Below are 26528 nucleotides of genomic sequence, written 5' to 3' on the forward strand. Positions count from 1 at the left end.
GTTAATGAAACAATAATACATCAGGTGTTTCAAATAAACTGAATATGCACACTGAGTATGGGTGACTGTGTGAGTTTAGTTGTTGCGCATGGTGTTGCTGATCCAGCTGTTGTAGCGGCACACACGGGCGTAGACGCTGGGGTGTCCCTTCATGGCGCAGTCATAACCCCAGGACACGACTCCCTGCAGTTGACCGTTACACACCAGAGGACCACCAGAGTCTCCCTGCAACACAAGCAGAAGAAGAAGAAGAACAGAACGTTCCTGTAAGCGGTCGTAGCAAATGCATTGGGCTTTCTGTCGTCATGGTGAGCACTGTAACCCAAGATTAGAACAATAGCCACAGTTTGTATTAAAGAGTAACTTAACACCAGTGGTTGCTGCCCTTTGTGGTTTCACGTTTCAAACCTGTTTCACCTTTGGGTTTGGTCAAAAGAATGTAAAAATATATGGGCCATTTAGAGGTTTTGCTTCAGCCCTGGATCTATGTTTAACAACTCAAAATGTGTAAAGGTCAATCTGAAGGCATTACATTTATTATTTGCTAAAACAGTGCTGAAAGCATGAGAACAGTTAATGTAGCACTGCATGTGTCTTACCAAAACTATCTTAAATAAAGAAACATAACATCTGAAAATAAAAAAGGACTGAAAGGTGATATTGACTGCCCTAGTTGTACTTACAATATGACAAGAAACACAAACTAAAACAAAAAACGGAATAAGAGAACTACGTTTTGCTCTTCTTCTGGCCTTCAGGACTCTCAGATGATGCTACTGCTGAGCATGTGACTTGTGTTTTAGAGGGAGGAATGTGTCAGGGTAGGACACTTGACTTGTCTTAAATACATACTTTTTCATGTATATTAAACATGCAATGTCCTGGGGATGGAAAAGGTGGTGATTCAGTGGAATGGCCCATATATTAATATATATACAGTATGTGTGTGTTATCATAAAACCACTATGTTAACAGCTACGTAAGGAATAATGTTATTAGAACCCACACACTTTGAGTTTAATTCACAATTATGACCTGTCTGCTCTACACTATCTTCTTCATTACAAGGCTACTTACTAAAGAGATTATTTTGGCAAGAAATGAATGATTAAAAATGGTTTTATCGGGGTGGCTGAGTGGTTAGAGCAGTCGCCATGGAAAGAGGCTGAAGGTCTTGGAGGCAGCGGCCTCGGGTTCGACTCTGACCTGCGGCCTTTTGCTGCATGTCTCCCCCTTTCTCTTTCACCCCATTTCCTGTTTGTCCTACAAAACAAAGGCCTGGAAAACGGCCAAGAAGTAATCTTTAAAAAATATATAAATATTTTATTGATCAGAACTGTGCCCATAAAAATGGCCTCTTATTCATATCAGCGTCTGTTATTCAGAATTAACAGACTGTAGAATGTCATAATTGAGCATCATGATTGATTATTAAACCCAGCCATGCAATAATTGCTATATATTGCTATGTATAACTGGTGCTGCTCAGAATCGTCTTGTCTCTAATCTTTCCCTCTAAGCTACATTAAAATCTCATTGATCATATAACATTAAAGACAAAAGGAATCCTGTTCCACGGGTTGAAGTGTCTCTTGCAACACTGTTTCATCATCTCCCTGCAGTCAGTGATACAGACACAGCAGTCGCAGTGGTGTGATCAAACAGAGGGCACACTGAGACTGTATCTCTCTTTTTTGAATTAAGTGATTGTAGAGTGGGTATATGCATCATTTGCACTGAAGGAGGAAGTGAATTCAATGCTGTACTGCTGGAAGAGATGCACACTCATGCACCACCTGACTCCCTGTGTGTTCACTTTGGTTTAGTCCAACTCACTTGGCAGCTGCTGGCACCTCCCTGCATGAAACCGGAGCAAAGCATGTTGTCTGTGAAGAGGTGGGGGTAGGCGTTCCTGCAGATCCTGTCATCGATGATGGGCTGCCTCAGACACTGCAGCCTGTCAGGGAAGTTGTCTGGAGCGGGAAGGCAAGTCTCATTACTTACTGCATCTACCATCATGTGAATACTGCATTTATCTGAATAACATGGAGATTATGTGGTATCAACCAGTGGTGGAAAGTAACTTAATACATTTTCATCTTCATTTGCATTTCATTTACAATTCTGAGGTACTTGTACTTTACTTGAGTGATTGGATTTTAATCTAATTTATACTTCTACTCCACTACATTTTTTTTTTTGACATCAGTTACTATTTAATTTACAGATTCAGATTATTAATACAAAATATTGTCAACAAATTAAATAATATATATTGTTATAAATTAAGCTACAAAGCAGGAAATAAAACAAGCATTAAAGTGATATTCACATTAATTATAATGTACTAATATAATATTCTGAAATGGGCCATTCTGCATTATGAGAACTTTTACTTTTTGTATTTTAAGTACATTTTGATGCTGATACTTTTTCTACTTTTACTTCAGTAATATTTTGAATGCAGGACTTTTACTTGTAACAGTATTTCTACAGTGTGGTATTACTACTTTTACTTAAATAAAAGTTTAGAGTTAAGAGTACTTCTTCCACCACTTGTATCAAGTAGATTATGAGTTGTGATAAGTTGATTCATCATTCATTTGTTCATGGAGAATTAAGCGATTCCCATTTAACGTATTAATCAGTAAAGATTGGTGCTTTCCTCTGTTTCATATCACTGTTAACTGAACACATTTCGGTTTGAACGATATGAAAGAAGCAATATAAATATGTCATGTCACATTTTATGGATTGAACAAGCGATTCAACTGAAAAAATGATTGTCACTAGTCAATAAACAAAATAAATGGCTGCATCTTAAACTAAATGATGAGCTCTAGAGCTGCATGATTGCAAAACATAGAGTATCCTGGGTCTCCTTTGCACTATGCATTCAGTTTTTCTGTGTTAAAGGGTTACTAACTTTTTAGTACTGGACTACCATAAAGTTTGGGGTCTTGGAATAAGTTTTCTCTCTTCCTGACTCAACTTACTTCCATTGGCGGAGGTGTTGCCCCATCCGGACACCAGGCAGTTCTCGTCGGCCTGGGGGCAGCGAGAGGGCAGGGCCACGGTCTTCACGTAGCTGTTGAGGGTGGCGGGGCGGCTCAGTTTGATCAGCATGATGTCGTTGTCCAGGTTGTGGCTGTTGTACTGGGGGTGCTTGATCATCTTGACACCGTCGATCCACTGCTCCGTGCCCTCATTCACAGCGATGTTGTGCTCGCCAAGACGGACCTGAATACGACTGGAGGAAGGTATGAAAGCTTAAAAAGTCTTATCATATTTGAAAGTCATAACGTTAGTGACCTGACTCAGTGGAGTCATTACAAAGCTTTGAAGTGTGATAGTAACTATAGCTTTGAAGTTTTATCTTTGCTTCTCAAATGCTGGAACATTATATGTTTGTGCTCTCTATTGTGGATTTATTTCATTGATATAAGTAGTAAGCATCAACTTACTGGTAACCAAGCTAGCATTACACTGCCCTGAGGCTAATGTGGTGCTGAATAACCTTCTAATTAATTGTTAATTAATAAATTAATTATAATAGACTATATGTTCTCTATTTTTATATTATTATATATTAATTTCATTCATGTTAAATAGTGTTAAATAATTGTAGAGAACCCAACATGCCAAGCCTATGGTGTGTTTTCTGGGTTTCTTTTGCATGTCCTTTTTGTACTTAATGTTTCTTAAATGTAATCGTCAGTGCTAAATAAATCAAATCAAATCAAATGTTGGGCTACCTCTTATGTATTTCACTTTTACTTATATGTGTCTACAACGTACTGTGACGGAAATGACAATTTACATGTTTTGGGTTTTAAAACACAGAACAAAACACATTCTTTATCTCCTTGTGATGCAGAAGTTCTTTATCTGAGCATACAATGTGCAGCTCTGTATATCTTGTGAAGATGCTTCCCTTTATCCTGTGATACACGTATGACAAACTTTATGACTGATCTTGTATGTCACAGATAAACACAGACTATGTGTTCATGTTTTGTCTAAAAAGTGAGCAGCCCTGAGCTCTGGGTCTGTCTCCCTTGCAGCCTGTGTTTGTGTGTGGAGAGAACAGAAAATGCTGAGAATAAAACTACGGAGAAAAGCCAAAACTTGTTTGGTGTCTAATCTTTGTTGATGGACTTTTCCCATAACAGTAACTAATGACAGTATACTGTATAGTTTCCTTAGTCTATGCTGGACTAACTTTTTTCCCATTGCCTTTGGTGTAACTCTATTTATGGCGTTTTTGATAGTTTTACACTTGCATACACTGTTACTTAAAAGGCAGACCCCTGTTTTCAACCTTTACTGGAAGGTGATGCATAGCTGTGCACCTACAAAGGGCAGAAGACTCATAAAAACCCCTGTACTGACACACAATCACCACTGATCCATGCTTTGATATCATGAGATGCCATGCGTGTTTAAGACTAAGCCTTCAAAGCAGTTAACGGGGCACATGCTAAACAAATAATTGTGACTTCCTGTACTTACGACTTGAAGCAGTGAGCAGCAGAAACCACCCACTGGCTGGAGATGAGGGATCCACCGCAGAAGTGGTATCCAGCGTTCAGAGAGACCTGGTAGGGGACAGAGTTTCTGGTACACTCGTACCCTCCAACAATCTTATCATCCGCATCTGCAGCAACTGAAACAGCATGTGAGGTATAACATGAAATTCAGAATGAAAAAAATACATCTTTAAAAACTGAAACAGGTGTATAAGAGTTATTTTATAGTTATTTATCAAAAGAGGAGATAAAACTAATAAATAATTGATTTGTCTCTTACATGCTGCTCCAAGCAAAGCCAGGAATATCAGGGTCTTCATGGTGCCTTTCCTCTGAATGCAAGTTCACTCTGTAAGTCTTTATATACACCTGTCGTGCCCTGTCCCCACATTTCTCAAGGTCGGGAAGGTAAAACGCAGGTGAAGGTGGAACTGTTCTGGGAAAGAGCCATGTGGCTGTGGGCAAGAATCAGACAAGAGATCTGCACACTGTAGTAAAAGCTCCCAGCTATTTTAATTGTGCAACATTTCGATCTAACGGAAATCTTAGGTATTGTCAAAACTTCTCCCAGGCCACTTGAGGGCACCTACGATTGAAGGCTGAATATAACAGACATGTTATTTAATGTTTCATATGTCTAATTCAGGAGAAGATCAGTCCAGTTTTAGATTGTGATGTGTAATGGAACAGATGTCAAGTTTCTAATGGTGTCCAAATATACAGTAGCTTACTTAAACGATCGATATGTACGATAGCTGTGCAGTTTGCAGGTGTCGCTGGTCTCAACTCGGCAGTGGGCTGCTGGAACATTCAATAGCTTATCAGGTTTTCTATGGATTACTGAGAAATCTGTTAGAAAACTGGAGAAAAAGGGTCCCGCAATAGAAAGATGTATAGTTGGGGTTTTCCATACAGGGATCACAAGAACATTACAAAACAATATACATTTATATATGTGCACTTAAGAATCACAAGTGATATTTGAATTGAATTATCTTAATATTTACTCATTGGTAAAAAAAAAAAAAAACACTGGCAAATGGAAGGCACATTTTTTAACATTTCAAATTTTTATTGAACATAAATTAAAAAAAAAGTAGGTAAAAAAATATTTAACAGTTTTAGAAATTCTTTATACAACTATGTACAGGCAACGATCCATAGTGAGCTGATAAAGTAAAGTAACAACGTTTTGCGTGTCAATTATTAATCCTTAATTTAAAAAAAAGAACAACATACTTCCACAGCATTCAGCCTTCAACCTAAACTCAAGTATCTGCACACATTAACTGCTATAACTTAACTATGTGGCTGCACATAGGGTAAATGAGAACCAAAAATGATTTCAGGCATAATAGCAGGTCATTGTTTAATAGTATAGATGATTTTTTTTTGTTTCCAACTGTCGAGAAGTAATGATTGCAAAGATGAACAACGAGGAAATGAGGAAGCTGTTTGTTTGACCAAATGTGTTAAATTAAATCTTGCTTCATACACCTTTGAGGTAGTACACCTGTGAGAGACAACGAAACAGGAGGAAGAGGGTGCAAAACAGCCGCAAAAGAAAATAAAGAAAGAGAAAAGATTAATTTAGACTACTTCGCAAAAGCTTGGGGGTCAGCCTCGTCAGCCTTCACTTACAAATAGAAAGTTAAAAGCTCAAACACATTTATTTCCATCAGCTTGTTGAATATACATTTATTGTTCAAATATACAAAAATACAAAAAAACATTTATGAGGGACTGTGCAGAGCAAGATCATTATATTCAGTTTGAATTCTGCACCAAGGAAACTCGCCCTCATAGACCTTAAAATACACAAACAGCACAAATTAACAAATAAAGAACAGACAGTAATAAAAGCATTTAGATCACAGCATCTCTGCCGCCACAAATAAAAAAAGGAAATTTCAACCGACTGACTGGGTGACTTTATTAAAACTAACTTTTGGGTTAAACGTCACCAGCACCTAAAACATTGGGAGTCCCTGCTCAACACGACTTGTGGTATCCAGACTGAGGTTAAAATGTATCTGCACTACAATGTACACGAGGAGCCTTGAGTCAAATGTGTTTGTTTTGCTGTGAAGTAAAAATTGGTTCCCTCCGCTGCGACACCAGTGCTGCCAGAGAAGGTTGTGTCAAAGTAAGGTGCTGAATAAATTCTCCTCGTCCTTCTCGGTGACCTTGTATTTACAAAGACATTCTGTCGCCAGAATAATAGATTCCCCGTTTACACAGCAATGGCTGCGATCAGGTGATTTTAGTTTGTAGCTGGTAATAAGTGCCTCCCGGCTGTTGTCCAGCCCCAGTTCCAGCAGAGGCTCCTGTCAAATTAAACACTGTACAACTGACTCTGTTGTATAAGATAGTACAGCAGTACACAAATCCACAAAGAAGTTTCCCTAATTAAACTGCACTTCCTAACAGACCAACAATCCAGCAGTCTGAAATTACATAAATAATATTCATCCCAAGCTTTGACATATGGCTCTAATCTGGTTTGCGACTGTTCACAGCAGTTCAGAGGACAGAAATATGCTAATAAAACATGCTGTCCTCCATCAGTCTATAAATTAAGCTTCGGACAACCACAACTTTCAGTAGATACAGGTGTCGGCGACCTCGCTCTTAAGGCTACGTCACAACGGCCGTCCGACTCCTCAATTCAAGTGCATTAATCAAGATGGCTATTTGTATGTGGTGTGTGTGTCTTTTGTACTAATTCAGGAAGTGACGGCAGCGTCTCGCCCCGCAGTTGCAGTGCAGCTTGCTGTTCTCGTCCTCGATGGGGAACTTGTAGTCGTAGGTCAGTTCTTCGCCACGGTAGATCTTTCTCAGGGCGAAGATGACGATGTGCTTGCGGCCGTCCACGTTGATGACACGAGAGTAGCAGTTTGGCTCGCACGAGTGGTTGATGAAGCGAGCCGCGTTGCCTTGCATCGTCGCGTCCACCACATCGAAGTCGTCGATGCGGAACATGTAGCACCCGATGCCCTGGTGGAAGGAGATTACACAACAGAGTTCACAGCGGTCCAAGCAAGAAATGATGTGCGAGCCTGAAAAGTTGTTTACTAGGAAATGTGTAAAAAGGTATTGAATTAGGTATATTATCAACTTAAGGCTGCTCTATGCCTGAAATCAGGCATGGTGACTGAGAACTCCCTCCATGCAAGTTCAATCTACGATTGCACGTTGGTCTGTCATTTTCTTCTGCACAGGAGGCGGATGTAGTTCAAATGACTGCACACAATTGGACAGTCCTTCAACCAATCAGACCAACGATCCGGATGACGTGCTCCATTTGTTTGGCCACCAGCGGGGCAACTATAAGATGAAACTTTTAACAAAACCAGTCTGCGGTAAAGCAAATCCATCCTTTCTTTGGAGGAATTGCCGCATGGCAAAGAAAACTTGCTACTGAAATCATTTAAAACTGCAGCGACAGCTGCATCAACGGGTAGTGGTTACTGCGCTTCGGTTGCCGCCATGTTGTAAATTAATTAATGTAAATTGTAAAAACAAAGCTGCTTGCAACGCTTCTCTGTCATCGGGTTTAACCAGACAAAAGTGCACCCGGTGAAAAAAGCCAGCTTGGTGATTGGATCCAGAAAAAAGGATAGGAAACAGGAGGAAACTCTTTTCCAGACCCTTGTGCAGAATGAATTCAAACCTACGGCTACCTACCCCGTTTCATTACTGCTTTCATTTTATTTATTTATTTATTTATTAGTTTCTTTGTCAGGTTACAGTAACGCGATACAGAATAATTGCATATACAGTACGTGCTTTACCGTCAAAAAAAGTGAGTCAGTGAGTTAAATTGAGCACATACATAATAATACTTAGTAATACATAGTGACATTCTCATACTATATACACAAGATTACAATAATTTTACATGTGTTGCATTGTGTGCACTGTGTCATTTTATGGCAATATCTGTCTGTGCATAATTGTATAGATGTGTGTGTCTGTGTGCATGCATGCACGTAATCTTTATGAGTGTGTGTGAGTTTATCAGTGTGTCCGTTGCTCTGTCTGTGTGTGTGTACGTGTCCATGTGTGCATGTCCAAGTGCATGATAGGAGATAAGGTTTAGTTTGGTTTCAGCCTGTGTTTTTCATTAAACACTTTCAGATCAGTTTGTGTTTTTATTTCCATTCAAATGTATCAACAGGAATGCACATGTAATATAATATAGGCAGAAACTCTGAATGTGATAATGATGGTTTCTCAGTACAGTAGTGTGTGTTATGTTTACTGACCTTGCCGTCATAATATTTCTCCCGTTTATCAGTCAGGACAGAGCGAATGACGGTGCCCGCATACTCGATCACCATCTCGCCAGCCTCGATGTTTCTTTTGCAGAAAAGGCCTCGACCATGAATTTCAGATCTGAGCGGATTACAGAACGGGAAACATTTTGAGCACACAAAATTATTTTGGACATTAATAAAGTCTCATGCCCTTCTTGTCATTTTCCCCCCATTACCTGTAAACTCCTACGGCTTCTTTGGAGATCTTTTCCAGGTGTCTGTATCTCATTGCCATGGGAAGCTCACTGCTGGTGGCTCGCCTGTCAAGAGTGAGACACAGAAAAGTTGTGTCAACGTGAACTTGGCATCTGCTAAATAACCACCTGTCAACCACTTTAAATTCCTGATCATTGTTGTTTGCAGAGGGTTAAAAATGTATGCTTGGGATCAAGAAGGTGGCACAAATTTTAATCCCCTTACCTGGAAGATTTCAGTGGGAATTCATCCTCCTCTTCATCACAGGGGCCTACTAGTACACCAGGAAGCTCTCTGTGCTGTGATGCCAGGAAGTTGAACATATCAAAAGTCGCTTTCCTAATAAGGGAAAGAAAAAAAACATTAATTAAAATTATATAATTAATTATAATTAAATAAACCTTTTAAAAAAACTTAAAAGCATAAAACCAGTCATGACAAAAAGTAACTGTGTTTATACCGCGTGTAGACTTCTGTACGAGCACAGCCGCTCGGATTAAGTGGAAGCTCTTCCTCGATGACATCACAGCAGTGGAAACGGAAGCGGTGGCGTTTGCAGGAAGCGGCACCCTGCAGTTGCTCCAGCAGAAAGATGACTGCATCGTGGACGACGCCGAGCACCCGCGGTCCGCTCATCCCGCCGAGAGGCAGCTGTTTCAGGTGGAAGCCGGCTCGAGCTTCAAGGACGGCGTCAATCACTGCACGCCAGGCGACTGACGGGGGAAAGAGATAAGGAAGGTGTGAGAGCGAAGCTGCACACAGTTTTCTCCTTGCAATCAACCTTCTCCATCTTTAGGTTCCCTTATAACTGAGTCCAAAAGAGACACTCAAACACAACATGCCTAGAAGATTATACTTCAGCTGCGGGGGTTAGCAAAGACTCAGAGCACAGGACTGTAAACAAGCAGCTCTTACCCTCTATGCTGTTAGCCTTAACACTGAAGCCATCCTCGCTGGTGATTTCAAAACGCAAGTGAGGCTGGTTCATGTATGTCCTATTTCTGTGTTTGGGGGAAGGTACATCTTCTTCGGAGCTGAAACCTGTTGAATCAAACGAGTCATGATTGCGAAAAACATTCCTGAAAAGTAATGACATTTTTAAATAATAAAGATATGGAATAATTTAAATTTAAAAAAGAGCAAGTTTAAGAGCAAGGTATCTCAAGCTGTCAGAGTCTCTGAATGGCTTTTGGAAATGTTTTCACAGTGACAGATTTAACAAGTTAATGTTGAAAAAGATTCGGAAGAGCAGGTGATAACTGAAGGAGATTCAAATGAATAAACAATTATTACAAACCTGAACAAGGGATCCATTCAGAGAGGTCTCCGTGGCGAGCACTGACCCACATGTGCGTTTTACCCTGAATATGACTGTTGGTTTGTGCGCACGGGGGTGGACTCTCAACCTGAGGATACCTGAGCAGAAAAGGACGCATTCAAATTGAATGTTAGTGCTGGAACACACTTGAGGAAAAAGTCTTCAACACATATCAATAATTCATTTTTAAAACATTTTCAGAGATCTCCTTAAAAAAGCTTGTTTTGGGGCAATAAATTCTACTTTTTGGGGGAACTAAATAACTTGATACACAATGTTGCTTAAGAACTACTTTTAACAGAAGTTGTCTTGCATTTCTACACCTCAACCTGACACTAAATGAGGGCTACCTTTAAAGCTCAGTTCAGAACAAGATTGGCGATGAGAGGAATTGAAACTTGCGACTACTTGCAATGCATAAGTCTTCAACGTTCTGAAACCTGCCAGTTCACACCAATGCGACGAGAAGGCGTATCATCTGCAAAGCGACTAATCTCTGTACTTCTGATCTACTTTTACAGCCTTTTTTGTAGCATCTTAAAAAATGAATGAGGACAGAGATAGTGAGATACTTGCTACAGCTGCATTTCAAGTAGTGATGAATCTGTGAAAATAACGTTTTATTTCTCTGATTCACTGTTTTGTTCTTCTGCTGCATCTCACTCAACCCTCTCAGTTTCTTTTTCTCTTGCGAACACACATTGAGCTTCCGTCCAAAACTGCCATTATGAACAGCTGACAGTTTGTCACTGACCTGATCAGCAGACTTTGCTACGAGCTAATTGGCTGTTGAAACAAGTTATGCGCCTTATGTTCTTAAACCAGCAGCTGGCAACTTGACAAGTGGAAGTCGCAGACTACACAATCAGCCAGTTTGAGTTAAGGTGAGACGGGCTGGTTCACAGTGCTGCTACATTTCCCTGCAAAGTTCTAAAACGCTTTTGTCTTTTGTTGCAAATCTTTGGTCTAAAATGGGCTTCAGATGAACTTGCCTGGCGGGTGGAGGAGGTGGAGCAGTAATCCTTATCGGCTCGGGCGAAGGCAAGAGATAGTCCTGGTCCATATCGAGGATATCCTTCATTGTTGGAGCTTTCATTCTCACACCACTTGGTCTGTTGGTTGAAAACAAAAAAAGTTAATGCAATTTAACACACTGGTTCCTGAGAAAACAACAGTGCTGCTGCTGTGAACTCCAACAACAATAGTACACAATAGACAGGCTTGCAACGTGGACCTACCAAGAATGCTAGAGATGAAAATGGACGGTGTAGTTTAATACTTTAGTTAAGGCTTAAAATTATGGCAACACTGCATAATATAAAAGTAACGTCATGCAGAAAAGTGTAATTTATCATTTAACAATAATAACAATTAAGAACAGCCAAAAGCTGCAGCCCTAATAATAACAATAATATTAGGTAGCAAACTAAAGGTTTATTGCAGCACAGTACTTTTGGACAACATGCACTGCTGTAATTTTGTAGTTTCTTAAAAGTCGTATACTCTTTAGTGTTCTGCAGTGAAACGAGAGAAGAATCAAATCTTTGAATACCTGGCTTCATTAACTTCGTCTAGATCACTTGATGGATCCCTCAAGAAGTCCATCTTGGATTTCTTCTTGGAGGGCCGTTCGGACATCGACGACACTCTCTTGACCCTAACCTGGCGTGTTGAAGCGGGTGTTGGTTGCAGGTTTAAACCTGGTTCATCGAGGACACTGCTGGGGGACTCTGAACGTGCAGCTGGTGACTGATCTGAGACCTCTGCGTTCTGAAACTGGGGTGGTGTTTGATGTTTGGGTCGTGGAGCCTTACTGAGGATGATGGGATTTGTCTTCGGCTCGTTGCGGTGAGTAGCCATGGCTCTGTTGATTATGGCCTGGGCTGTGCCTTCTTCAATGTTGGAAAAGGTCGTTTCAGGAACACTCTGCACACTGACATGAGTTGTGGGAGCAGGTGTCCCGATGCTTTTCACAGGCACCACTCTGACAAGTATTTTTTTCTCAGTTACGGTGTGGTTACCGGCAGAGGGGACGTTTGTGGCAGAGTGGCTGGAATGGGGCTTTATTATAACACGAGGGACTGAGCGCTGCAAGGCATTACCACTGTGGAGAATCTTGGCAATCTGACTTATTTTGTTGTAGGCAGGAGAGTTTGTACTGAGTGACTGATAGGTATTTGATCTTGGGTCTTTAATCAGAATCTGACCTTGTCTGTTCACCAAAAGGACCTGATGGGAGGGAGACGCAGGTGATGGCGAACTCGTGGCTGCGACTTGATTCTGATTCACAACTTGCTGCTGAATTCCTGTCCTCGAGTTGTCCAAGCGAATGGCGATGGTTTTGTTCCGTGGCGCACCAGCCTGGATAGGTACATTTAAACCATTGATCACAATGGGGGTAGTGACTGGGCGTGGAAGTGCATAAACAGTAGCAGGGGAAGCTGATGCGTTATGTACAGTCTGTGTAGGTTGAGTGGGAATCGCCAATTTGAGTATGCGCTGCTGTGGGATACACGGTCTTTGCGCCAAGCGTTTGAAGTTTGGCGCTGGACGTTTTGTCTTTATAATGATGGATTTTGTCGGCAATGTGGGAGATTTTTTGGTTTTACGCTCTGGACCTGGACTATGCTCTGGAGAGTAGTCAGGATCATTTAAATCATCTTTAAATTCTTCGAAGGAGTCAGCCGATGAGGTGCTGTCATCTTTACGGCCAACTTCAACTTTTTTTGGGAACACCACAGTGCCATCTTCAGCAGAAACAAAATGGCCTGTAGTTGAATCCAAAAACACCTCATTTGGAAGTGTTGGTTCTTCAGAGCTCATCGGAACCTCTTCCTCCTGAACTGACACGTCATAATTTGCATAACCTGCTTCAAGAACATCAGGCGGTGGAGAATTTTCCTGAATATCTGGCTCAGCTGTTGACTTTGACACGGTGTAGATTGAGTCCAGCCTCTTTAGAGCGACCGTAAGCTGTTTAGTAGGTGTATTATGGTTGGTGTGAATCTTATTCTCTTCAACATCGACCACCTCGCTGTCATCGCTCTCTGACCCACCGTCCGCTCCATCTAACTGTGAGATTGATTGTGTTGAAGTGAGCTGACCTGAGGTGTCTGAGCTGCTCGCTGCGTCGCACACGACTGTGCGTGAAAATTTAAAGTAACGACTTGAGTCTTCATCTCCGGTGTCATTCTCCCGATTATCTACGTGCATTTCGGCATCTTGCACCACACCCTCCACCTCTCCTCTCCCGCCTTGTGCTCCACAGTGAAGCGTCACGTTCTCGGTGAGCAGAGCCTCGTCAAACTCAAGCTTAGCGTTCAGCATGGAGGCCACTGCTACCTCTGTGTCGGTGTCAAACACAGTGTATGGCAGCTCCTGAGCCATGAGGTGAGCGACCTCCTCTTCCAGGTTATCAGGGGCTAGAGAGATCCCATTGGTTGTGGCCACTGCTGCGTCTTCTGCCTCAGATGATGCTAGGAAGTCTTGGGGAACCTCTGCGGAAATTGGGGTGGTGATTTTAAAGCTTTGCCTGCCTCCGGGGGACTGAGTGAGGGCTCCTTGCCGAGGTGACAGCCCCGCAGTAATGCTGGAGTTGGTTCGAGGCGGGGAGCTCCAGACTGGTGATGCTGAGTTTTGCCGTGACAGAGGCGAAGCAGCTCCCAAGTTTGATGACCTCGGAGGAGAGCTGAACAGGGCACATCTGGAGTGGACAGTGCCACCAGAGCGGAGGGTCATCGGAACAGATGGGTCGCTGTCCGTTGGCGAGGAACTGCAGCGGCTTCTTGATGAGAGCCTGCGAGGCCGACGGGTGTCCTCCAGGTCCCTCAATGTCAGGACGTGATGCGATTTGTGAAGAGCCGACCCTGAGAGCATCAAATAACAAAGAGTGAAGAAAAGGCAACAATGCTAATTTAGGAGATCTTCTTCTAGAATTCAATAGGACAAAAAGAAAAAATACATTTCAAATCATACGTTTTATCTTAAACTATTCACCTGGAGATGGAAGCGGTCGAGATGATCCTCCTGCTGGTCTCCTGGTCTGTGTGTGACCAGGACTTTTGGATCCAGGTGTGTTGTGCTGTTTAGAGTTGGGTGATGGAGTTGTGGACTTTATTGGGCTGGATGAGGAGCTTAAACAATCTGGGGACTCCGTATCTGGCAAAGAAGAAAAGGTGTCAAACAAATACAACTACAGTGCAACAGGTCATAAAATATGAGCAAAAATGCTCAACTTATAGTATTTATGTTGCAAAATCATGCCTAATCATTGTTTAATGTCACACATCAGCTCTGTATTTTTTAGAAAAAGCACTTCTATGAGTGTCTGCTGAAGTAAACAAAAGGCAATCCAGGCGTTCAATAAACAAATAAAAAGTTCCTGCTGACCTCTGTGGTGGCTGGGGCTGTGGACTATGGTGTGATTCTCTTCTTTATCCCACCTCAAATCTTGTTCCTCGCCAGGGAGAGGCGTGCTCACTTCTGTCACCTTGCAGGTGTACTTGCAGCGTCTGCGGGGATCCACAGTGCTCCAGTACAACCGAGAACATCTGGAGAAGGAAGGAAGGGAAGAAGAAAGCATTCACGTAAAGAGAAGTAATACCCAAACAAAAGGCATTTTGAAAACAATAATGATGCACCAACGTTTCCAAAATTTTATAAACAAACATACTGAGAGTTAAGATCAGCGAATCACTTGTATAATGACAATAACCACTTACTGATAGCCGACAGGATACAACATTCTCCCGTTTGACGACAGCTCTGATAACACGCCAAGTTTCTGAATCTGTAGAGAGCCTGGAAAAGTGAGAAAGGAAAGGTTTCAGCACATTATAAGTTGGATATATAGCAGTAATATGAAATCCCTTTATGGAGACACATACTCTGTCCAGGAGTCAGGTGGCTCTAACCAACCCAGACTTTCTTACCTATGGTCATGTTTATGGTTTCTGGCTCTACGCCTGTGAGGAACTTTCTTCTGAGGTTGATCCCCTCAAAATCCACATATACCCGTCGAGGGACTTCAAACCCTTTCCCAGACACCATCTGGAAGAGCATCGTAAACCATAAATCAATACGAAGTAGAGAAAACCAGCAGGTGTGAGGTGTGCATTGGTAACCGTGATAAAAACAAAAATAAAAATGAAGCTTGGGGGAGAAACTGCGTCTATACCTTCGCACTGACAAGTTCCCTGTGTTTGAAGCAGTATATCTTCCTGTCCAGCTGAAACACACAGTTCTGGGCACGAGCACACATGAAGTGGAAATTACTCTGGCAGGTGTTAAGACAGCAGCCCACAGTGGCCCCAGACTGCCCACAACGATCACAACGCTGTAAATTAAAGGAGAAAGGACAGTAATTAACTAGATATTTCCCAACCCTTTTCACACAGGTTTATTACAGAGTTATGCTACTTGTGCCAACTGCAATTCTACAAGACTTAAAGCTAGAGTGACAAATAAACATCTGGCCACTAGAAACATAATCACAATTCACTTTATTTCCTGGTAATATCTTACCAGGTGGCGCCCCCTTGAGACAGCGCTGTGCACTTGCAAAAGAGCATTATTCTCCTCATACACCTCTGCAGACCAAAGGCAGCAGTTAATGTGGGCCCACTCATTCTGTCCCAGGTACAACAGCCGTCCTGCATCCTGTCAGGAGGAAAATGCATTCACATTTCTTAATAAGCAGAAGAGAAAAGCTATTTAATGTTGTAAAATGACATTCAAGGAAAGACCATACATGTATAATATACAGTCAATGCAGACATAATGTCAGTATGTCATTTAAGCATGTAAGCAAAATTCTCTGATTCCAGCATCTTAACTGTCAAATACTTTCTGGTTTCTTTCTTCCTCTGTGACAGTAAACTGAATAGCTTTGTGGATTGTGGACAAAACAAGACATCTCAGGTCATCACCCTAAGCTACACTTTTCACCTTTCATTTTTGGACAATTTATAGACCAAACAACCAACAGATTAATCAAGATAATAATCGAGAGATTAATCAACAATGAAAATAATCGTTGGTCTCAGCCCTTATTGACTTGGCAGTGGAGCGGGGAAATAATCTGCAGATTCACTGATTAAAGTATTTGTTAGTTGCGGCCCCTGCAGTAAAAACACAGTCAGACAGCTAAACTCACCCTGGGAACACAGTCTCCATATTGTTGGCACAGAGCACACTGCCTCCAATCTTCAGTCTTGGTAGTGTCCGGATCACTCTTCACACCTGTGAGAAAGAAAGAGTGAGCATTAATATATTTCAAACCTGAAAAGGCAAAAATAATTACAGATGTACCGGTGCAGCATTTGAGGGCTGCAATAACGGATAATTATCTGCTTGATATGATAACTGATAATTTTACTCTTTCAAATGCAAAACTGTAAAGAGGAAAATAGATTTTTTTTTTTTTAGATTAACAAGCTTAATTATTTGAATAGACCAGTGTTTATTTATTTTAAACTTGTTTGTAATAACCTTTATTGATTTTTTTATTTCTTTAATATGTAGACTAATTAAGTTGTTCTGGGTCCCCTGGCACAATAATCGGTTGAAATTCAATTATTGTAACATTATCTTGCTTATCAGCCACTGATATATCCTGCATATCTAAACATAATACAAAGTAGCACATTCTGTTTTGCATTTGCAAATGTAAAACCTGCAGAGATATGATCCTCCTGAACCACAGTTGGATGCCCAAAGGTTTTGACTGAGACCACATTCCTCCCAGAACAGGCTGCAACAGTTTCCATACCGTGTGAATACAGAGAGCAGCTGTGCGATACACCGGACTGCTGTGTAGTGACTGACGATAGCACAGAGTCAGTTTTCCCCGCCCGAGGGCCCCTGGACTCTTTGGGCTGGTATGTCCTTTCCAGCCACTGTGCATAGCTGTGCTCCTTAGATGGTGGGAGGACCGCCTCAGGGAGCATGCCACTACAGAGTGAAGGAGCGTAAAACAGAGGAGAGAGAGGACAATTGAGACAACTGTGTCCTGAGGGGAGACTTTTATTCTACAAAATATTTGACTAAAGCTCCAACTATACCACAAGGTTCAAATACACATAGTGATGAGTGTGTAAATATTGAGGAGTACTGTAAAGTTTACTGAACTCTGTAATTACCTTGGTAATTCCTCAGATAATGAGTTCCACTTCTTCAGATGGCTTGCAGGAAACCAACTGAACACCTGCTCAATCACCTGTGAGAAAAACAAAATTTAAGTCAGGTAAAAATAAAGTTACGCTGAAGAATAAAGTCAATTCTTAGACATTTTAGACAATATTTCACTGTATTTTTGTATATATATATTTTGTATATATTTCATTGTAAGTTTGAGGACTCGCTCCACAAACCAGAGGAGGTTAAAATGCAAACAGAAACTGAAGAGGAAATCAATGATGCGTGGGTTTCTAAGAACAAACTAAAACCTTTGGAGATTTGAGGGCGAAGCTTACTTTGACATAGCGTGCCCTGGCCTGACTGGTTGGTTTCTGGTCCTCAAGGAGAAGCTCTTCCTCCTCCTCCTCCTCCTGCCACTTTCTCATCACAGAGACGACATCCGCATGGAAAGCTTTCTGAAGGAGCGAGAAGGAGAAAAAAAAAGGTCAGGGCTTCGGTCACAAGAAGAACTTCGAAGAAATATGGCACTTGCTGTATTGTATTTATTAATGACTGTTTTGTTGCATACGCAGGAATAAAACAGGAAGAGCTGTAGATAATCAGGAAGAATATACTCACTAATGAGGTGTAACCGCCCCCTTTCAACTTCATCTCAATGGCCTTCAGATCACACACTGGTTGCTGTTCCCTGACGAATTGTGTTTCGTTTGTTTCCTGACACTGAAACACAAAAACAGTTTAAATATGAGGACTGGATCTGCCGTCTGATAGAGATGACCAAAAGGTTTTTTGCTGTGATTTTAAGGGAAGGCAAAAGTTTTAAAAAAGTGTTATTCTTGATTGACTATTACTGATAAATTCAAATATAAGACTCTTGGGATATTATCTGTTAAGGTCCTGTGGGTAAAATCTCACCTCTTTACAGATAAGGAGGTGCTGCGTGGCTTCGTTGGAGAGGAGGTCAGTGAGCACCACCTCAAGCCCGACTATCAGCCTCCTCTGCAGCTCCACCTTCAGGCTGCTGTGTTCAGTCTGGCTGCAGGGTGAGCAGGTGAACAACGCTTCCTCTGGTTGGCTTGGCAGCAACTCAAACAGCTCATCTGAAATGACGAAAAAAGACACATTTTAAAGGATATAATGGTGATTAGGATTAGATCTCAGTATATAACATGTGTGCATGTTCTACTAGTGTCAGAAAAGAAGGAGGGCAAAGGACAAGAAATGCCCCAAAACAGCTATATTTACAAGTTTAGGCCAATATCATAATCCTTCATTAGGCCATTATTTTATTTTGATTCAACTCATTTATTTTCCTTTTCCCGTCTCTAACACACACTCAGAAAATCAGGGAAGTAGTGCACTGATAATAGCAATTGTTTCCTTTTATTTACGCATGTTGACTCAACTTTGTACACATTACCATTTTATAAAAGTGCCCCCCAAACTTTGTAAATGGCCTGATTTTTTTGACAAAAATAATTTCACATATAATTTTCTACACTGTGCTCTACATGTATAAATAGACATATAATTTAATAAAAGTAGGTCTCTAAGTGTTTATTTCTGTTTTTAAGTAATTAAGATGTAGGCTCATATTATAATTCTCCCATATACATGAACTTAAGATGGTGTTAATCTTACACCAAACACCAAACTAGGAATTGATAAGTGTTGGACTGTGTTGAAAGTTTGATTTACTCACCAGTTATTCCTTCACATGTGTAGTGAATCCAGTGGCTGCACTTTGAACACTGAATCATCTGAGTGTGTTGGTTGTTGTCTTCGTAGCACTTGTGGCAGACTGTGCAGAAATTACCTGATGTAGACACAGATCATACATTAGTTGCATCATCCATTTCTAGAGCCATACCTTTAAACGCGTACTATGCATACAAGTCTAGGTGATCCTTCTAAACAAAATTACAGCCAAAATACACGGGGCAGGGAGGCCCCAGGTCACGTAGGCAGGGCGCAGCAGGGTTTCTTACCTGCTAAACAGACTTGGTCTTTGTAGCGAGTGGTTGCTGCCAGTTTAGGTGCATATTGAGTTTTGTGATAATGCAGTTGTTTTATGCAGGGTTTGGAAGTGTAGGCTATATTTACTGGTACTGAATTAATTAACTGGATACATGGATACATACATGGACTGATTTGATTGAATCATTTTAATGTGAAGTGTAAAAGCACCCACAAGGTTGCTCTGCTGCTTCACATTGCTTCTGGTACAATGTAGTATTTATTTAAAAACATTTAAACAGATAGAGGGACGCATAGCTGGATGTAGATAGGATAAAATTGCATCAGTATAGAGTTGAGTTCTGTGGTCCGTGTACCAGCTTCAATTGGATATAATGGACGTGTGTATTTTGGCTGTTTGACTTAGTGGAACTTAGTGAAGTTAACCAAACAAGTCTAATAATGAACCATGTATTTACTGCACCTTCACGAATACGGTTACAAAGTCTCTAGAAAACACTGTTGTGGACTGAAAGCTACCTTTATTGTGGAGGGTAGTGCAGCTGGGACAAAGATCCTGCTCGTGGTTCCAGGCCAAGTCCCAAGTCTTCCCAGGAGTCACGCCACAGCTTTTACACCGAATGCATGTCATGCACACCTGCACAAACACAATATCATTTTAGGTAAAGAAGAAAAACTGTGGGAGTGCTCCAGGGGGTAAAAGGTTTTCAAGCAGTTACCCAAGGCATGCTGCAGTTCAATGGCTTAGGGTACGTTGGTCCCAAGCAGGAAGGGTGGTAGGAGGTTTGGCATCTCCTGCACTGCAACACAGGCTAGAGACGAAACAAACAGAGGGGTGCATTAATTAAATGTTCATTAATGGAGTAAATATCTGACTAGCATCAAATATGCTTCATAAAAAATATCTTAAAGCAATATTTCCTTGTATTTCATGTAAAACATCCTACGACAAAGTGTAGCATATTAAATCCATTCAATAAAAAGTATCAAAAAATAGATAGGAAGGTGAAAGCCAAAATGTAACATGTATCAAAAAAAAGGTTCATGTCCAATAAAGACACTTTCCATCTATAGGTTTCTCTAAAAATATGCTCTATACCACAAAATTAGCTTAAAATAAGGACTTGCCAAAGTGTAAGTATCATTTGCAATAAGATGAAATATTTCTGATTACTCATGTGGCTGTAAATATAACCCAATTTAAACGATCTGATATTTTAATGCAACAACTAATCCTGTTTCAACGTTTATACGGGCACGCAACTAAGAAAAATTGTGAACCTATCCATAAACATATTTAGGAAACGTTGGTGTTTAATATACTGTAACTGATGCTGGGTTGCATACCTTCATTCTCTTGCTTCGACGGCCACACACGTGACAAAATTTGCAGCGCCTGCAGCACCAGTTCTCCTTGTTCTCCTTCTGGGGGCGCTCCTCCGGTGAGAGGCAGAAACTGTGGAAAGGCTCACAGCAGATCTGGCAGAATATCATCTGAAGGAAGTGGGAAACAAAAAGGTGTTATTATTGGCACTGCAGGGCACCAAAACACAAAAGCAAACATGGGCCTGGAGATATGAAGTGTAAAATGTAAACGGAAAGAACTTCAATATTTCTCAGAACATGGTTATCATCAGTTTTCAAACTCCGTTAAAGATTTACCTCATGCCGTCCTTTGCTGGCGCAGAGCAGACAGACAGGTTGTGGTGTGGTGGGGACAGACGTGAGGATGCTGAGGCCGCCCATTAGCCATACGTTCTGGACAGCACAGTCCTCCTGGTGGACATAAGGCAAAAAAAGGTAAGCAGGAGGAAAGCGATCATTTCATTTAAAATCAATAAGACTTACACACGTAATACACACGTTTTGTGTGTTTGGATGAATGCAATGTATATAAAAATACATAAATGCCACCCAACACAGGCCAAAACTCACCTTGAAGTCCACGCGAATCTTGAACTTGTTCTGCAACAGGCCCTTTTGGGGAAATCCGTTAGTTAACCCAGAGAGGGTGTTCACTGTTGCACACTCTGCAGGATTCTGGGAACGAAGGACATAGTGTTTGTCAGTTGGACAGTTTTGCTGCACCATCTCCTTTACAGAAGCATCCTTCTCCTCTTCAGGCCGATCCCGTGGTCTGTCCTCCTGCTCCTCTCGCATGTCCTCCTGTAACTCTGTGTGTGGATCCACAGTCTGAGGGAGCACTTGCACAGTTTCATCTTTGTTAGCTTTGTATGTCTCAGTCAAAACATCTGGGTGCTGCGCCTCGGACTCTGCATGCTGTTGAAAACACAACTTTGACGAAACCTCTGTCAAAGCTTGTTGTTGAGATGATATACATTTGTGCAAATGCAAGGCTGACTGCACCAGAGTCTGGGGCAAACGGTGCAGACGTAACAGCAGAGATTTCTTTCTCAAGTCGGTTATGGGATGTGATGAAAGTGGAGAAGCGGGAAGCATTACAGGCTGGGACAGTTCTGGAGGGCAGGGTGGTAATGAATTTGAAATAGCAGGATGTGTTACACGCTGGGACAGTTCTGGAGGACTTTGTGGTGCTGAATGGGAAATAGCAGGATGCACTAGAGGCCGGGACAGTTCTGGAGGACAGGGTGGTGATGAATGTGAAATAGCAGGATGCACTACAGGCTGGGAAAGTTCTGGAGGACTCTGTGGTGCTGAATGTGAAATAGCAGGATGCGTTAAAGGGTGGGACAGTTCTGGAGGACTTTGTGGTACTGCATGTGAAATAGCAGGATGCACTACAGGCTGGGACAGTTCTGGAGGACTCTGTGGTACTGAATGTGAAATAGCAGGATGCGTTAAAAGCGGGGACAAAAATGGATGCAATTGTGCAGCACTCTGATCCGGACACTGGGGACACCGCTTTGGCACAGACAGAGCAGACTGCAGGATAAAATCAGGCAGACGGTGTAAGTGTATTTGTAGCTGCTTCTGCAGCTTCGGCAGAGGGCTCCTGGGTGGGCTGGTTTCTCTGGGCTCCGTCTCCTCCGTGCTCTCCTGTTCCTGTGGAGGAGGGGACTGCCTAAGCCAACCAGCACGAAAGGTTCCAAAGTGACACGAATACTAGTGACATGCAGAGGCGGCGACCGGCAGCAGCAGAAAAGGAGAAAAGCACCATGACTGTGAGAACGTTAGCCAGGAATAAGAAGTAAGAAAAGGCAAAGAAGATTTAGCAAACGCATACAGCAGCAGTAGACACACAGAGGTGTGGCTGACACACACATAAGTAAAGTTTGCATGTATCCAGTTCAGAGGCTGCTAGACAAAAAGAAACACTTAGAAATTTAGAAATTAAACTGTCAATACACTAGAACACTTATAACTTAAAAAATGACATATCTGGGATGTAAGCTGTATAATGCAAATAGGGAGATTACATCAGATCTCTTGAATCAAGTAATGAAATTAAAAAAAAAGGATTTATATCTCCCTCTAGTTACGCCGACAACTGCAGATATGAGGTTGTTAAATTAAACATCTATTGCATTATTTTATTCCTAAAACACAACAGTAGAGTTCACAGTAAGATGCAAGGGGGTTTTCTCTCAGCTTGTTAGTTTCAATAAAGGGTTTGTCTATTTTACCCTGTTCAATGTGCGGCATGCTGATGCTATATATGTATTTCTGCAAGAATGCTAGAAAATAGTATAAGAGGCTTATAACATAACTTAATGATTTTTTGTTTGTTTGTGTTAAGCTTGCTTTTCTTTATTAAAAGGAGATAAACAGAAGTCTCTTGTCTCACGGTCACACTTCCAGACAGCAGTAAAAATGCCTTGAACCAACTGACTTAGTCAAGATTTCAGACACATGCACATGCATGTTTAGATGGGCCTGCCATGCACAGTACATGCATGTAGTTTATATGTATTTTCAAAGGTGCAAGCATGATCACATGCAGGTCATCCAATGAGATTACATTCTGCTGAGCTCTTCTTCTAAAGAAAAGTTGCCACTGAACTCCTACGCTGTGGTGGGCACTGTGGACAAATCTGCGGCTAATAAAATCTGATATATTTGGTGAAAACAAGGCTATTAAATGAAAGCTGAGAGCGGTCTCTGACCACATGGGAGCTATGGGATATGACACATGTATAGTGTAACTGGAGCTGCATTGTTGGAGTGTTACAGCATAGGATACTGGTGTCCAGATTTTACAGCCCATGTGTTATACCCCAAAGATATGATGGGATATGACACCCCGACCTCTTCTCTATTTTGAGCTCCTTGAGCAAAACATTAAAATGCCACAACAAGTTGTTGATTATGAGTATTTGCTTCCAGTTCAAAATATGTTGGCTTCCTTGGTTGCTGGTGTGTTTTGGAAGGAGGAAGACGAATTATTCATCAGCGTTGACACATAATTATAGGGGAATTTCTTATGATGCAAATTTAAAAAATGGTTAAAAAAAATCAGGTGCATTGGCACTAAAACAATTTGTTCAAGACAGAGGACGAGCAGAACTGTTGCTGAATCAGAAGTCTGATGTATAGCTTTGCATGTGATCTGAAGAACTCAAATGCACATGCCAGCGACAACAAGCAGAAGCAAAGAGTCAGGCAGCGCGGCCAAGATGAATGCTTCATCTTAACTCGAGTTATGACGGAGTAGAATAGCCGCTTCAACATTAAAATTAGTGGCGTTAGAAAGCGATGTTGGAATTTCACATCAACATAATCATAAAATATACTTATCATTATTATACCATTATTATTAGTAGTATTAGTTAGGCTTTTAAATTATTGTAATTCAATTTTTGGTCCTTTGTTTAATGCTCATACAATGTAAACGCTGTGCGCAGAATGCTGTACTGTAGATGTTTGATCAGAGAAGAAAATATTATATAATATTATAATATCACTCATGTGGGCTAAATTATGTGTAAAGTAAAAATGATAAATTAAACATGATGTGAGTTTTTCCTTTCCTTCCTTTTTTCCTTTCGTTGAGGATAAAGATTACATTGTGTTTTATCATGAACACATCTGACTCCTCTATAATTCGTAAAACATGACATTAAGCACATGCAAGTTGGTTAATAATGAATGAGAAACTTTAAAGTCAGAAATAGACGAATAGCAAGGCTAAATGCGAGAGATTAGACTCATTCATTCCAACAGGTAATTCAATTAAAATGAAGAAAAAAGTGAGATGCCAACCTGGGCAAAGTGTTACTTGGAAATATGCGTTTGTTGTCTGAATCATGAATATTCACGTTAGTCTTAATTTAAAATGATACATCTTGTTTGAGATATAAACAATTTTAACACTGTTTTTAATCACCTTTTTTTTTTTATTGTCGTTTTTTCGAATACAAACTGAAGCAAAAAAACATTTTCCCAAAATACAGTTTGACCCAGGTGTGATCAGGTGGAACATTGGAAGGGAGGAGGGAAATGGTTTTTACCTTGTAGGCTCTGGGTCTCCCAGATCCCTTGGAGAACGGCCGGCGAGGCCTCACCGCCTCAGCTGGAGGGTCGTCTGGCAGTGATCCGCCATGTTTAGGAGCGAGATCTCCAAAAGAACATAAACAGATCTAAGACACAATTCTGATTCTAAGGTTTTTTTTAGGTTTTATCAGTTCAAATGTTTTTGTTTGTTTAGTTTATTATTATGTCACATTTACTTTGTGATTAAGACCAGTAGAAACTCTAGCCAAGAAGATGTTTGCGTTGAAAATGGCTTTCCTAGATGAGGGAGAGCTGATTTGACTGTTGATTTCCTCAGCTTGCTCCATGTGGTTTTTTTTTTTATCAGCACAAATTACACAAACAGGTCAGAGGAAATACCATAGTTAATGTCAATTACCCATACCTTTATGGGGACCTATGTGTAGTTACTGTATGTCATTGTGTAATTCTCTACATACTAAAGTGTGCATCATGCAGGAATGTAATTAGCACCTGCCACCTGCCAAATACAGAGTAAATGTGGACTGTAGCCGGTACAAGTCCGGTTGCCTGCCCCAATGGCAGACACGATTCAAATTCCTAATTTAAAAAGAGTTGAGGATAAGGATTACGTGATATATTCCATATTACTATTGTCTGCTACCAAGTGTACTAAGTGTTTACAATTCTAAAGTGTTCTTAGTAGTAGTAATGTTCAGTGACCAGCCACAGTGGCAAGTGAGTAAAAAAAACCATATATTTTAGACCCTGTGCGTAATGCAATACCTCGTTACACAACAGTAAAAATACATCTTATATCCCCCGTTGGTGTCAGGGAGCGTATCTATCATGACATGCTTCAAAGGCCTCATGATGGAAATTAAGAGAAGCTGAAACCACAGCTGAGATTCAGAGAAAATAGTGCAGCTACTGATGCATAACTGACCTTTACTGCTCCGTCATCTCTTCCGTGTTAGTTATCATAACAAAAGTTATCATTTCTAATACACGGCCTGCAACAAAGCTCTGACATGAACGTCAGAGATGTTCATGTCTCTAGCTGACAAGTAGGAACACCCTGAGAGGTTTGAGTCACAAAAACTAAGCTTTAGTTACCTTGGTTACTAGCAGCAGCTACAGATAGTTTGACTGCTGATGTATCCGTCTTATCTTTATCTGTCTTATATTCTTCTTCTTCCTCAGATTCAGACTTCAGCAGGCTGCTGTAGGAGCGCGGTGTGATGTTACGCAGGGACTGTTTCCTGACTCCAAACACCAGCGGGGAAGACTTCTCGTCTGCGACTTCACCCCTCCAGTTTGCATCGTCACTACTGGACACGGAGCCCGAAAACTGCCGTGATTGGACTGAGAAAAAGAAGCACCGTGATTAATCTTGTAAACAGGGAAATAGTCCGATTTTTTGTTGAATTTTCTTTAAGTTCATTAATTACAGCAAATGAGTTTGAAAATGAAACATTCACTCAGGGGTAAAAAATGAGCAGGAGCAACATCACTTACGTTTCAATGGTCTGACGATGCGCTCAAACTTGGCTTTCTCAATCTGCTGACACTTCTTATATCTAAGGGCAGAAGAAACAGTCAAATGTAATTATATCCAAAGTAAAGTATCTGAAGTGGTAG

General features: G+C 41.1%; 2 protein-coding genes across 2 annotated transcripts in view; both read right to left on the reverse strand.

Moving 5' to 3' along the window:
• Positions 1-75: 75 nt before the first annotated feature.
• Positions 76-4849, reverse strand: LOC310956080 (trypsin-3-like; the record flags this gene model as incomplete). Its single annotated transcript, XM_083926198.1, has 5 exons — positions 76-225; positions 1837-1973; positions 2997-3250; positions 4513-4666; positions 4810-4849. The coding sequence occupies 5 exons, from the start codon at positions 4847-4849 to the stop codon at positions 76-78; spliced, it is 735 nt and encodes a 244-aa protein (XP_083782324.1).
• An 808-nt stretch (positions 4850-5657) lies between these two features.
• Positions 5658-26528, reverse strand: part of kmt2ba (lysine (K)-specific methyltransferase 2Ba) — a 33211-nt gene continuing 12340 nt past the window's right edge. The window contains exons 7-36 of the mRNA XM_083925791.1: positions 26406-26467; positions 26004-26252; positions 24905-25011; positions 21411-21515; positions 21138-21251; positions 20823-20969; positions 20195-20287; positions 19995-20112; positions 19201-19314; positions 18414-18598; positions 18117-18218; positions 17834-17953; positions 17501-17577; positions 17131-17312; positions 16516-16601; positions 15885-16019; positions 15538-15696; positions 15293-15410; positions 15083-15161; positions 14751-14911; positions 14358-14519; positions 11914-14227; positions 11354-11473; positions 10341-10459; positions 9959-10084; positions 9504-9756; positions 9269-9382; positions 9025-9108; positions 8798-8927; positions 5658-7526 (exon numbers count right to left, since the gene is read on the reverse strand). Coding sequence (XP_083781917.1) covers positions 7251-7526; positions 8798-8927; positions 9025-9108; positions 9269-9382; positions 9504-9756; positions 9959-10084; positions 10341-10459; positions 11354-11473; positions 11914-14227; positions 14358-14519; positions 14751-14911; positions 15083-15161; positions 15293-15410; positions 15538-15696; positions 15885-16019; positions 16516-16601; positions 17131-17312; positions 17501-17577; positions 17834-17953; positions 18117-18218; positions 18414-18598; positions 19201-19314; positions 19995-20112; positions 20195-20287; positions 20823-20969; positions 21138-21251; positions 21411-21515; positions 24905-25011; positions 26004-26252; positions 26406-26467 — 6211 coding nt within the window. The 3' untranslated portion in view covers positions 5658-7250. The remainder of the gene's footprint in view (positions 7527-8797; positions 8928-9024; positions 9109-9268; positions 9383-9503; positions 9757-9958; positions 10085-10340; positions 10460-11353; positions 11474-11913; positions 14228-14357; positions 14520-14750; positions 14912-15082; positions 15162-15292; positions 15411-15537; positions 15697-15884; positions 16020-16515; positions 16602-17130; positions 17313-17500; positions 17578-17833; positions 17954-18116; positions 18219-18413; positions 18599-19200; positions 19315-19994; positions 20113-20194; positions 20288-20822; positions 20970-21137; positions 21252-21410; positions 21516-24904; positions 25012-26003; positions 26253-26405; positions 26468-26528) is intronic.

This window comes from Echiichthys vipera (assembly GCF_963691815.1).
Source record: "Echiichthys vipera genome assembly, chromosome: 13".
NCBI classification, from domain to species: Eukaryota; Metazoa; Chordata; class Actinopteri; order Perciformes; family Trachinidae; genus Echiichthys; species Echiichthys vipera.